This window comes from Mytilus edulis, chromosome 2 (genome assembly GCF_963676685.1).
Source record: "Mytilus edulis chromosome 2, xbMytEdul2.2, whole genome shotgun sequence".
NCBI classification, from domain to species: Eukaryota; Metazoa; Mollusca; class Bivalvia; order Mytilida; family Mytilidae; genus Mytilus; species Mytilus edulis.
Genome location: NC_092345.1, coordinates 33,185,281 through 33,199,208, shown reverse-complemented (window position 1 = coordinate 33,199,208; position 13,928 = coordinate 33,185,281). Strand labels below are relative to the sequence as shown.

Below are 13,928 nucleotides of genomic sequence, written 5' to 3'. Positions count from 1 at the left end.
TATTGTTTCAGTTCGACGGGTTCAAACAGAAAGACTTGAAAGCAGAGAAAAACTGTGTATCTTATAATCGGCATGACTTTATCAGATGACAATATACTAATACTAAAATAAGGCTTGCGCATAGTTATATACTTTAATTCAGTCACGGACCCGTGATATCACGGGTGTGTTCTAGTTCTATTTAAACATGCACATTATCGAACCACTGGAATGTAACAATATATTACTGCAGACTTCCGACTCATTGTACGTAATAAATAAATAAGCTTCATTTGGAGTCGGCAGACGGTATATAACGTCAAAGACAATATACGCTTTTATGAGCTTTTAACCGGACGGTGGAATACAAGACATTTCATTTTAATTTTAGTTTCTTATGTATAATTCGGAGTTGAGTATGACGTCTATTATTACTGGAGAAAATCCATAATTTGTCTTATATTGAAGGATCCGTCGTCAGATGCACGTATTCCGATGAATTACAGAGGTGTCAGTCTATTATCATGTGTAAGCAAACTCTGTAGCGCATTTGTTAACAAGAGATTATCAAGTTTTCTCGAGACTGAAAATATTCTTGCAGATGAACAGAATGGGTTCAGGAAAAATAGGTCTTGTGAAGATCATATTTTTACCTTAAACAGTATTGTGAGAAACAATCCCAACGTCTTTGCGGCATTCATTGACTTAAAAAAAGTGCTTTGATTTCGTTGATAGAGACATGATGTTGTATAAGTTGCGCTTAAATAATATAGACGGCAAAATTTACAATTCATTTAAAAGCATTTATCAACATACAAGCTCATGTGTGCGTATCAACAATAAACTGACGAATTGGTTTGACTGTAAATCCGGCGTAAAACAAGGGGATAACGTTTCTCCGACACTTTTCTCTATCTTCATCAACGATCTGGTTAAAGAAGTTAATGATTTGAATTTAGGATTTGATATTAATGGAAGACAGATTTCACTTCTACTTTACGCTGATGATATTGTTATGTTCGCAAAAAGTGAGGATGAACTTCAACAAATGTTAAATGTGATTCATAGCTGGTGTAAACGTTGGAAGGTTCTGATCAACACGGACAAATCTAAGTGCGTGCACTTTCGTAAAGGACGTAAAAAGCAGAGTGAATTTAGCTTTTCAATCGGCAATAATGCGTTAAAAACAGTGGACGATTACAAATAATTAGGTGTAACTTTTAACTGTAAAGGTAGCTTTAATTTACATGCAGAGACTTTGGCTAAAGGTGCAGGAAGAGCCTTAGGTAAAATTATCTCGAAAATCTACAGTTTAAAGGATTTTGGTTTCCAGTCTTATGAAAAACTTTTTAATTCGTGTGTTACTCCAATCCCGGACTACGCATCTGGAATATGGGGAAATAGGAAGTTCCAATCAATAGACAACGTACAGAACAGAGCAATTCGATATTACTTAGGCGTTCACAGATTTGCACCAATTCTAGCACTGTATGGATACCAAGTCAGTTTCGGCATTGGGTAAACATTATTTGATACTGGAATAGGCTATTATCGTTTGAAGACGACCGATTAACGAAAGTGGTGTTCAATATGGATTATGATCGTTGCACAAACAATTGGTGTAGTGACACTAAAGATATACTTAATATGCTACATTATCACGAAAGTAGAACAATGGTGGATTTAAAATCTTTTGAACAAATTGTACGAACTTATTACAGTGATATATGGAGAGAGTCCTTGATAAATAAACTAAGATCTTACTTAAACTTTAAAACAAACTTCGAACTAGAGCACTATGTATAAAACTAAATCTTACGAAACACGAGCGATCTGTGCTAGCCCAGTTTAGATGCGGGATATTACCGATCAGAATTGAGACTGGTAGATATATTGGGGAACCAGTAGAAAACAGACTATGTCGATTTTGTAATTCTCAAAATGTCAAGTTGAAAGTGAGCTACATTTTCTTATAAACTGCACATTTTATAATGATATCAGACAAACTGTTTTTAGCGAGATATTAATGGTGCCTGACTATACGCAACTAGATGAGCAGGGAAAATTAACATTTCTAATGGTGAACCATCCAAGGAAAATAGCTAAATACTTAGCAGCGTCACTTTTCCGTAGAAAACAAACAGTTTACTCTAGTTAACATTCTTAAACTTTTTCACAAACTTTAGATGAATAATATATGAACTTTTACAAACTTTAGATGAATAATATATGAACTTTTACAATCGTTAATTCTTAATCTATAATTATCTGTATTTAAATTTAAATTGGCAATTGACACGTGATATTAAAACATTTATTTTGAACTTAAAGTAAAAGGTGACTTATTGGTCCATTGGGCCGGGTGTATTACATATGTAATTATATTCTGTACAAATTTATATATTTATGCTGATTTAAAAAATGTCACTATAATAAACAATTTACTTTCTTACTTACTTACTTATTACTGAACTAGTATACATATTTGTTTAGGGGCCAGCTGAAGGACGCCTCCGGGTGCGGGAGTTTCTCGGTGCATTGAAGACCATGCCCCATTGGAGACCTTCGGCTGTTGTCTGCTCTATGGTCGGGCTGTCGTCTCTTTGAATGATTCCCCATTTCCATTCTCAATTGTATTTATAACAATACAACGCATAATTAATGCACTTGTACACAGCACTAATCCGACTAATAACATGGTAGTACTAACTTGAAGCAGAATATAATGCATCAGTGATAACAGAGACATATAATATATGTCTCTGGTGATAAGCCATGAATTAATGCCAAAAGCATAATAGGTGGTTTAGATTTCTTTCTATCACTACAAATAATGGGAATATATATTCATTTTTATTATCTAAAAAAAAACAACGATGAAAAGAAATATTTTTAGTCTATAGTTATATGAAGCTGTTAGAAGATTTAATGAGGTGTCGAAGTGACTAAAACACAAATTCAGAACGCACCTCAAATTGAAGTCATTTTAATCCTAAAAATTAAATAATATGAAATGCATACATATGAATAAAAAAGACTCAATTTTTAAAAGACTTTACATGATTAAAAGTTAAACAAAATTAATATTATGACAAACGATAACAAAGAATATTTGAAGAGTTTCCCGCGTGATCTTTTAGAGCACATGCGCATAATCCCAAATTCACCGGGTAAACTTGATACAAATTATTTTGCGCATACAATTGCAGGTAAAAACAGATGCATGCACTTACGATAACTTTATTTATGATAGAAGCTTGACTTTAACGTGGAATTAGACTGCATGTCAGTTGGTATGAGATGATAAATACAAACAATAAGAAAATAACGTGTACATAATGAAGTGAAAAACACAAAATGGCGCCCAAACATGATGTTGGAGTAAAAACACATTGTAAAACACAATGTTTGTCCAATGCTTCAGTTTGTAATTAATATGTTCGAAATAGTTTTGAAATTTAAATGTTTTAATTTACGAAAAACTTAATTACTCTATAAATACGGTCTACATTTTGTTCTTTTTTACCATTTGAAGGGAGGAAAGATATCTTTGTACATGTTTACCCTAAATATTGTGATTGTTCATGAATTGTGTGTGCATTTCTTAGTTCACATTGACCTTGCTGAAGGCTGTTGTTCAATATTTTGTTTTTTTGAATGTTTTGTCTTCATAGAAAGAAAAAGTAATGGAACTTGACACTATACCCCCTCTTGCAGGAACGAATCGCCTCAACACCAGTGCAACTACTACAAACCCTAAAATTCAGGCAGACAGGATGATGACTGATGGTGTAATGAATAGGTAATCAGCTCTGAAATTGACGTAACTGTATTTTGCTTCTACTACAGGAGCATTTGATTTAGACGTGACCGTGATGAATCTATAGTTTGTCAGTGACTAGATGAATCATTGCAGTTTGTCTGACCGAACTCTGAAACTGTTCTGTGAACAACTTTTTGAATGCATCATTGCTATGTTCCAGTGAAAGGAATGAAGTAAAGCTTGCAAATTACAAGAAAAGGTGTTTTGATAAAAGACCCGACAGCAAAGAGAGTTTTGAAGTTACAAAACATCTGTACAGCTTTCCGTATTGATTCGAATTAGCGCATTCAAAATCATTTTTATACTCAATCATCAGTATATGGTGATGTTATTATGTACAAATGTTAAACATTCGAATGGTACTGAAGTTAGTTTGTAATTAATTTTGTCTTCCATTGGAATAAAGACCAGGGGTCATACAGATCTGGTCGTCTGTTCTTGTATTAAAAGCACTCTAAAGCCTACATTTCTGTATGGATTTGTTTTAATTTACAAAGAGGTTTATGTGAGCAACAACCTGGGACAAATTCCAAAATCAGTGCCCATAAACTCGAGAAATAATGCCTCATGCAACTTCTATACATCAATGGCTTCCTATTCCAGAACATATTTTCATCAAAGCAAAACTTTGTTATAAAATAAAAACTTCGCAACCTGTACAATAGTTTCTTACATAATACATAAATTGATATTACACAAATTGAATAATTAGGCATATAAAAAGCTGTTGTGATTTGTGGTTTATATTAAGTGGTAGCCAGTTTAAGGTTATGGTACATGTACATGTAAGACTACATAAAATAGTGTAACTTCAAATATCAACTAGTGAAAGAAGAGTTGAGTCATGAAGAAGTGGTTTATTAAACTGGTAAAAAGACTCTAAAAAAGGAACCAATCAAAATTCAAATCATAACAAGTTGTATCATCAGCTGAATCTTAAGAACAGAAATAATTCGAACCTTTTAAAGCCTTTCTTAAATATCCAGTCGCAAATTATATATAATTTCAAATAATTGTAAATACAATGTAGCTTAAAAAAACACAGTTCAAAGTGTTTTAGGAGGCCATACATTCAGGTATCTTAGTTTTAATAGAATGTTTATTAAAAGTATCAGCTTTTAATGGGAGTGTGCATGCATTATACACACAGGGCTCTGGCTAAGGATTTTTGAAGGCCAGTCCGGGGACTCATTTTTGGCCATGGCAAGTCCAACAGCAAGAAGAAGATATTTTATTGCAATATAATGTAATATTTGAGTCTCCAATGGCCTAACAAAGCAATTAATCACATTAAATTCAGATAACTTTTAAACAATTGCTATAAAATGATGATGCGTGTCTTCAGTTTATACAAAATATTTCAATCTTGATGCATCTGTGGACTCGCCAGTTTTGAAAATGGTGAGTCCAGACAGATTTTGATGAGTGCAGGGACTCATGGACTCGCCTTCGTGAGAACCCTGACACATATCTTTGTGTTTTAGGCCCAAAATGGCATCAAAAGAAAAAGATACAGCTGAAGATATGGAGGATGGTGAAGAAGAGGAGGAAGAATATACAGTGGAAAAAGTTCAGGATTCAAGGATGAAAAATGGGAAAAAAGAATACTTACTCAAATGGAAGGGATATCCAGAGTAAATGTTTTTTAACATTAGATAGCAAAAAAAAAATTTCTTGCCCAAGATATACAGACCAATATCAGCCACATTCCCAATTCAAAAAGATTTTAGGCAAAATTAAAGTATATGGGTGGTTCCAGTTACCAGACCAACACTATAACTGTAATCATTTCTGAACGAAAAAAAGTTCTAGAATTTTGTTTTTTTAATAATGAGAGTTTTTTAAGACTTTAAAATTTAACTACTGGAGACTAAAAGTTATGTTGTTCAAACTAACTTATAAATTTTATACCAATAAAAAAATTAGTATGATATGCCAATGAGACAACTATCCACCAGAGACGAAATCGTGTATATATGAGCAACTATTGGTCATCCACAATGACCAAAACCCAAACTGCAGTAAACTATGAAAGATTATTTTCTGGTTAAAGGTTCTTGGCATGACATGTCTCCTTTAATATTTCAGTTCAGAAAATACATGGGAACCTATGGAAAACCTCGACTGTCCTGATCTCATAGAGGAGTTTGAAGAAAAGAAAAAGAAGAAAGATTTGGAAAAGAAAAGAAAATCAACCAATGGACCAGATGAGGGAGCAGCAAAAAAGAAAAAGAAAGTGGCTGATGCTAAATCAACCGTAAGGAAGGTTGGGAGGTGTTAATACATTCATTGACATCATTCTCATTTATATTTTGCTTCAGGGCTATTCCAGAAAAAATGGGGGGTTGGAAGGCATTGATATAACTGCATGGGAAATGGGTTTCAGATCAGTTTCAACATTTTTATTAAACTTGTGAATAAAAAAGTATGGCTAACATGTTTTTACAAAAAGTCCTGTCTGACCTACCCCCATACATTTTTTCTTGAAATAGCTCTCAATTATTTAGAGCCTGTATGCATGTATGTTCATTTCTCCATTTGCATGTACATGTAGTAATCATGGGTATTTTACTGAACTAGCCTTTGGAAAAATATCTTTTTTTGTATAATTATCGTTTTTCGTTTCAGCTCTAACTAAGTTTGCCTCATTCAAGAGTTATGAAACTTCTACACAATTTACACAATACTAATTACTTAATACAACACAACTCAGATCAAGTAAAAAGTTGTGTAGCTTCACATTTTCAGTTCGTCAGTTATGTCCCTTTATAACTTACATGATAAGCGAGTGGGGGCATCATCTGTGTCCCATGGACACATTCTAAATTTATTTTGAAATATCATGAACCAGCTTGAGTATGTTTTAATCAAATTAAGGCCAGAATTTTTTAATTTGTTGGTTTACGGATCCGCCGATCCGATTTTGCCGATTTCCAGAATAAAAATAAAATTCACTTTTCATGCTTTTTTATTCCCGCCGACCGTTACAAATGCATTATCCCTAAAAAATAATTAAAATACTCGTTTTTTTATGAAATGGAATGCATTAATCACTATTAAAATTGATAACACTTTCTGTAGTGAAAAAAATAAAACTTCCATTTTACGTTTCTAAAAATAGACAAATCAATCATAACTGACCTTGAAATGTGGTTTGCGCAAATAATTTTGCGAAACGAAAACTGTTTAAAACCAATTACAAAATCAATTCGTTTACCGTATTTGTCATCAGTCCGTAAGATGCATCATCTGATAGAAATAGACTTGTCCAAATGTGGACAGGTAGAAGACGTCAAGTTAAAGTACTAAATATTAACAAATCATTTGAAATTTTCTTGCTTCATAGATCATAAAAAAATATCGCCCATTTGGCCAAAAAAACGGGAATGCATGACCACAGATTAATCCGATATTCTCGTTTTTCCAGTGGACGAGTCCATTACGTTTGTTGACATGTGTGTTGAAACTTATTTTCGTACGACGTTTTTACATTTTTTCTTCTTTATCAGTTTTCGTGCTTGAAGATCGTAATTCACCAAGCCCACCAAGTTATCGGGAATTGATTAAGAGCTTTTTTCATGTTTGTGAAATGACGATATCCAAGCAGTCCCCGTCCACTTTTTGTTTACTGGAAATTATTAGAATGTCATGCGATGTTTATGACAGCTGATTTCATCGAACTAAAATCTAAGAAATGATGACAAAATAGCATATTTTTTTTCTTTTTTTGCCGACCGACCGACCCGACTTTTTCATTGGTAAAATCCGTAAACCAACAAATTAAAAAACCCTGGCCTAAGGTTCATCATAACCTTTTGGCTAAAATGGCCGTATTTACACCACAAATTTTACTCTGAGTACAGACAAACCTGTGCACACGCAAAAGTTGTCATGGCTGGACCTAGATAATTAAATTATAAATGCATTTTATTGTTCAGAAAATTATAAACTTTTATAGATTTTGCCATTCATTTTTAGCTCACCTGGCCCTTGGGCCAAGTGAGCTTTTCTCATCACTTGGCGTCCATTGTTGTCCGTCGTTGTTAACTTTTAACAAAAATCTTCTCCTCTGAAACTACTGGGCAAAATTTTACCAAACTTGGCCACAATCATCATTGGGGTATCTAGTTTTAAAAATGTGTCCGGTGACCCAGCCAACCAACAAAGATTGCTGCCATAGCTAAAAATAGAACAGGGGTAAAATGTAGATTTTGGCTTATAACTCTGAAACCAAAGCATTTAGAGCAAATTGGATATGGAGTTAAATTATTTATCAAGTCAACATCTATCTGCCCTGAAATTTTTTTATGAATTGGAGAACCTGTGTTGGGTTGCTGCCCCTCAATTGTTATTTTTTTAAGGAATTTTGCCATGTTTGGTTATTATCTTGGATACTTTTATAGATAGAGATAAACTGTAATAACAATAATGTTCAGCAAAGTAAAATCTACAAATAAGTCAACATGACCAACATAGTCAATTTTTAACAATTTTCATTAATTTGGTAAATTTTTAACAAAATAATTACCTCTATTACTAATGGGCAAATTTCATTATAGATAGAGATAATTGTAAGTAGCAAGAACGTTCAGTAAGGTGAACTTCAAACACATCACCATCACCAAAACACAATTTTGTCATGGATCCATCTATTTCCTTTGTTTAATATGCACATAGACCAAGGTGAGCCTCTAGTTTATTTGACCACAAACTAATTTTGCAATTGTATATTGGTATCATGTCATCATCTGAAAACAATTGGTTTCAGAACAATAACTTTAGTATAAGTAAAACAGAAAGCTTTGAAATTGAAACACAAGGTTTATAACCTCAAAAAGGAAGATCTGACAAGATACTGGGTTCCACTGAACTCATGAATATTTCTAGTTTCTAGACAATAACTTGTGTTTCCAGGGATGATTCCAGGTGTTTTCGGATGGGTCCCTTCACCATTAAATTGGGAATGTTCATCCTAATTGGGAATTTTTTATGCATAAAATCTAAGACGAAATAACATTATTTTCCTGTAAAAACGGAAAATGTATATTAAGTTTCAAGTGTAGACTGCTGTAATAAGATGTAACATTTTGAATAATCCTGGACGGGCTACTGATTATGATATACCGGTATATGATTACCAGATCGCTTGACAGTTATGCGATTGAGACCAGGGAAGTTGTTACATGAAGATCATTGCACACGATGCACTATCTTCTCTAAGCTATGGTATTAACCTAGGCCTTTTACATATAAAACAGCTAACATAAACCACTGAAAATAATCTTCCATTGAGTAATTTTTTCAACAGCAGGTCATCTTTATAAATTTACCTTGATTCAAATGGATTTCAAATTGAACTGGTCAATTGTCGAATTCAGAAAAGCAATTACAAAAGTTTAAGTACTTATTGGATAAGATTTTTTTGTGATTTTTGCTTTCTGTTTTATATGTAGAAGGTTGCCATGGTTTTACTTTAGGTGTAACCCTAAGAAACAGGATTGAAAGCATTGAACCATTGCGTTTAAATATTATTATATTTTGGATCATCTTCAGACTTCACAACTTTTGAAAAAGTTCCATGATGTTGAAATCCATTTCATGAATGATCTATCATCCACATGTATTTTCAAAAGCACTCAAACATTTGTCTTTGGAGGAAATAGAGCCTGACAAAATATAAATTTATTTCTTTTACAAAAAAAAGTTTTTTAATCATATTATATAACCGGCTCTGCTGGGCGATCTCCTTTAACGAGATCGGCGCCCATTAAGATTTATTCATCAATGTTATATCTAAATTGGAATTTTGCTCTCTGCCGAGGTCTGCTTCAATGAGACCCATTTTGACAAAAAGCATCTTTTTATCAACCTGCTGGGCGATCTGCTTTTACGAGATCAAATACTCCCATTACATTTCCATCAATTGAATCCGGCTGCTAAAAACGTTTACCACATGTAGACATAATTAAATCGTTGTTAATAAAACGCAATCGTTGACAGCACTCTCATCCGGATTTTAAAACGCTTTGACGACAAACTATGAAAAAATATAGTTGCCTGAATCGGTGACGGAAACATTTCCGATTTTTAAAAAAAAAAATTCTGAATTGGGAATTTCAATTCACATTATTTTTTTTGGGGCCGCTGGCCGATTTTAGGGCCGTTAAGTGGCCCTAAACTATATAGTAAAATTATCCCTGGTTTCAGTATATGGATCTCTATGAAATTATACCACAAGTTTTTTATACCTCAAAGGGATGGTTAGGATTGGATTTTGGAGTTTATGGCTCAAACTGTTTCAGAATTGGGGGCAGTGTAGGGGAGGTAATCCAAACAGAGTTGCAACAATATTGGGAAGAAGTGATGGCAATGATAGACTTACAAATTGAAAACCTAACAGAAGAGAAAATTCTTGTGATGAAACTAATTCCTTGCACTAGCCAAGAAATCCAGGTCTATAATAAAAGTAATGCACAACTTAAAAAAAATGAGTTCACCAAAGGATTATTTTATCAAACTTATATTGGTTTATTTTTTAATAGGAAGAGGATAACAAACCACGAGGATTTGACAGAGGGCTACAACCAGAAAGAATTATAGGTGCAACAGACAGTTCTGGGGAACTCATGTTCTTAATGAAATGGTATGGCTTGAGCAATAAGAAAATTAGGCAACTTTCCATAGATATATCTTTTCAGATTTAAAAATATATATTTAAACTGCCTTGGTCTGATTGTAGCATGCTTACATGCTAACCACATTTGTTTGAAGCCTTGACAGATCAAAGCATAGATTTTGAAATTGGTATTTTTTACTTCTCCCAATATAGAGTAACCACAAATCGGTCAAATAATGTGTCTTCATTAGAGGAGTTCCTATTACATGTGAATGATAAAGCGCATACACATTAATAACTAGGCAGCAATTGCTTTAACAGCCTTTAAGTCTGAACATGAATATATATGGCATGCTTCTTCATAGGAATTCTTGTTTTAAAAATAGAAAAACATTTTGAATGTGCACATTGTACTTTAATACAAACTCCTTTATGCAAACCTGAAAGTTATGACCAGGTATTTAAAAACAGTGACAGGAAAGAAAATACATACATGTATTCACTAATTCACTTTTAATCAGGCCAAATAAAAATATATGTGTGGTTCCAGTTACATACTTTTAAAAAATAGGGTCGGTGGGACGGATTTTTTTTTTTTTTTTTTTTTTTTTGAATGTCAAAATCCGGAAAAAAATCGTTAGTTTACCAAAATTGTTTCCGGTATTATACACGCCCCAACCGGAAGTCCACCATTTTTACATGTGTTTGGTTGTAAAATAAAGCATGATACGTTTTTAGTTAATTTTGTTGCATTCTGTTATGAATTGTTGCATTTTAGCCATAAGAATTGTTGCATTTTAGCCATAACAGATACTTGTGATGGAAATTCAGATGACAGAAATCTATGAATTTAATTATTTTAATTCACAATCCTCAAAATTTGATCGTTTGAAAATTTATTTTTCAGAAATGAAAAAAAAGTTCTAGGGTCGGGATTTTTTTACTAGGGTCGGTCGGGTTACTGGAACCGCACATATATTTTTATTTTATATATATATATAAAAATATAAACAAGTCAAAATTGAAAACAACTTTCAAACCTATGATTGTGTACTTGTCATCTAATTCACATTTAATGTGTATTACTCACAAACATCTTGATCCTTTAATAGATATTTAAAATTTTGTACAACATATTTTTACAGGAAAGACAGTGATGAAGCAGATTTAGTGCCAGCACGACAAGCAAATGTTAAATGTCCACAGATTGTTATAGCATTTTATGAAGAGAGACTTACGTGGCATACACATAATGATAATGAAGATGAAGATAACAAAGACGACTCTAAATCATAAGGCTGTATCTTGTTCATTAAAGTAGGGGATCAAAACATCTCTTGTCAACCAGCGCATATTTTGCACATAATTTAGTGCTGTTTTTACATTCAGGTTTTTAAATACTTGTATGTGAGCTGTGGTTGTGGTAGCAAAAAAAGTTGGAATTAGTAAAATTATTTGAAAAGTTATATTAATTAAGAACCTTTAGTTATAGTTTGAACTTCAATTTTTATGGGCATGAAAAAATAACAGGTTCAAGAAATTTTGAATGAATTTGAGTAGAAAGTATTATGTCTATATACTCTACCACAACCAAGAACTGATTAAATCAGACGTTTTTTTATATTGTAAATATTTAAACATTGTAATTAAGTCATTATCATCAATCGTTCATCATTTAGTTCATCAGGATAAATCACCCTCATTGAAAGAAACTCGAAAGCTACAGTGTGTTTTATAATTTTGTTTTACTGCAAAGATTTCTGCATGATAAAATACTATAGGTTAATATTTCTTCAGTATGCCAGATTTTGAGATTTTAAGAAATAATGTCTTTAAGAAGAGTTAGGTTTAACTTAATCTCCAGACTTGTCTCTCATAGCTACAACAAGTAAAATCCTCAATCGATGACGAATGCATATACTAAGAACCCTAGGTAGTTTAAAGTCTGTTATATGACTGATTTAACATGGGAATCTATGACTAGACATTATTTTGAGTAAGTTGCTTGATAAGAAAATGCTTACTTGGGAGTGTGAACATGTAGTTTGACACGAGGATTGAAAGCTTTCGTTTATCATTATACAAATTATACATATTAAAACATAAAAGATCAAATAGAATGGTGTTTCGCTTGGAGTCGCCATTGAGATCACTTTCATAGGGTATCATGGTCCGAGGGGCTCTTATTCTAGTAAGAAATATTACAGATCTCTTGAACAGACTCCATTGGTTCATCTGGTTTATATTGAGACATATGCCTATCTGATAAGACTCACTTTCATATCAAACTTGCAAGACATCCCCTGAATGTTTTCTTTAATAATAATTGTTTGAAATGCATGAAAGTAAGTTATTTTAAAAAATGTATATTTCATTTCTTGTTGTACACTGTTGATCTAATTTGTCTTGTATTTCTATGTACTGTGAAAATATGTTATCAACCAAATGGCATAGTCAATTATAAAATCGGTTGACAAAATAAGTATGTAAAAATATCTAGAGAGTATTTGTTGATATAAAAATAGGAAACACTTCAAGTTTTTTGGGGGCTGAAATTAATTTTTAAATATTAGCAGAAGTCCAAAACAAAATGGTTCTTTTTAGATGAGTATATTTATAAAACTATAAACAAAATCAGTCTGTTTTTATACTTGTTGAATTACCAGAGAAGTCGTAGACATGCATTCATTTCTACAAGCCATTATTGTAATAATATGTTTATTATTCTTAAGAAAACTAAAATTCTGGTAGAATTCTAATGCAGTGAGTGGATCCATATTCATATGATCTCAAAACTGCTTTTTAAAGGATGTATTTGTGAGGCAGATATTGAAATATTGTATTTTTAACAAATTTTGATCAGGTGTACGTTTTTAACTATGCTTTCAGTTCCATTACCATCATTGCTTGACTAGGCAATCGATGAGTCGGTATCATCAGTGGACTTAGAGTTAAAACAGAGAATTTTAATAAAATGTCTTTTATCTAGTATATACTTGTTATTAACTGATAATTAATGCTCTGTGATATATTTTTATTGGTTTTGTCTTTCCTGTGACTTAGGGGTTACAATCAGGCAGTGATGACATAAACCGGCGTAAATCATTTATTTAAGGCTTTTTGGATAAAGATTGCTTTTCATGCAATCAAAATCCTATGTTACTGGCTTGACATCTAAATCTTCCAAGGTTGATCACTTCTTTTGCCATACACAAAATATTATGCATTGATTATTAACATGCTATGGATCCCAACCATGAAAATTTAGAAATTTTAAATTATTTATATGTTCAGATATTCAAGTTTATACAACATGAGAATATACTTTTAAAAGAAAATTAAATAACTTGTGAAAGGTGCAGGAATCTAATATCTGTTCTTACAAATCAATGATGCTTTAAAATTGGGGTTATCTTCCTTTGTCCATAATTGTAGCTGAATTAACTTCCACCAATGCTTTATACAAAGGGATGTTTAATTTTATTTCCCACTGATAGATTAAAGCAATCT

The 13,928-nt window shown here is 32.5% G+C and overlaps 1 protein-coding gene across 10 annotated transcripts; it reads left to right on the top strand.

The window, feature by feature from the left end:
- The first annotated feature begins 3,047 nt into the window (after positions 1-3,047).
- On the top strand, positions 3,048-13,409 carry LOC139512004 (chromobox protein homolog 1-like). Of its 10 annotated transcripts, none has more exons than XM_071299297.1 (6): positions 3,048-3,188; positions 3,697-3,781; positions 5,287-5,436; positions 5,891-6,059; positions 10,345-10,445; positions 11,564-13,409. In XM_071299297.1, the coding sequence occupies exons 1-6, from the start codon at positions 3,068-3,070 to the stop codon at positions 11,712-11,714; spliced, it is 777 nt and encodes a 258-aa protein (XP_071155398.1). In that variant the 5' UTR covers positions 3,048-3,067; the 3' UTR covers positions 11,715-13,409. The 10 variants fall into 10 exon arrangements, with proteins under 10 accessions (XP_071155398.1, XP_071155397.1, XP_071155406.1 ...); XM_071299296.1 differs by having other exon boundaries at positions 5,891-6,068; XM_071299300.1 differs by having other exon boundaries at positions 3,097-3,188; positions 3,654-3,781.
- Positions 13,410-13,928: the final 519 nt, after the last annotated feature.

What these genes read in the sequence shown, in the direction of transcription:
- LOC139512004 (XM_071299296.1), top strand. Translation starts at nt 3,068, where the DNA reads ATGACAAACGATAACAAAGAATATTTGAAGAGTTTCCCGCGTGATCTT. An exon ending in ACTGATGGTGTAATGAATAG is followed by an intron (nt 3,782 to 5,286) that starts GTAATCAGCTCT and finishes TTTGTGTTTTAG; the next exon opens with GCCCAAAATGGCATCAAAAG. An exon ending in AAATGGAAGGGATATCCAGA is followed by an intron (nt 5,437 to 5,890) that starts GTAAATGTTTTT and finishes TTAATATTTCAG; the next exon opens with TTCAGAAAATACATGGGAAC.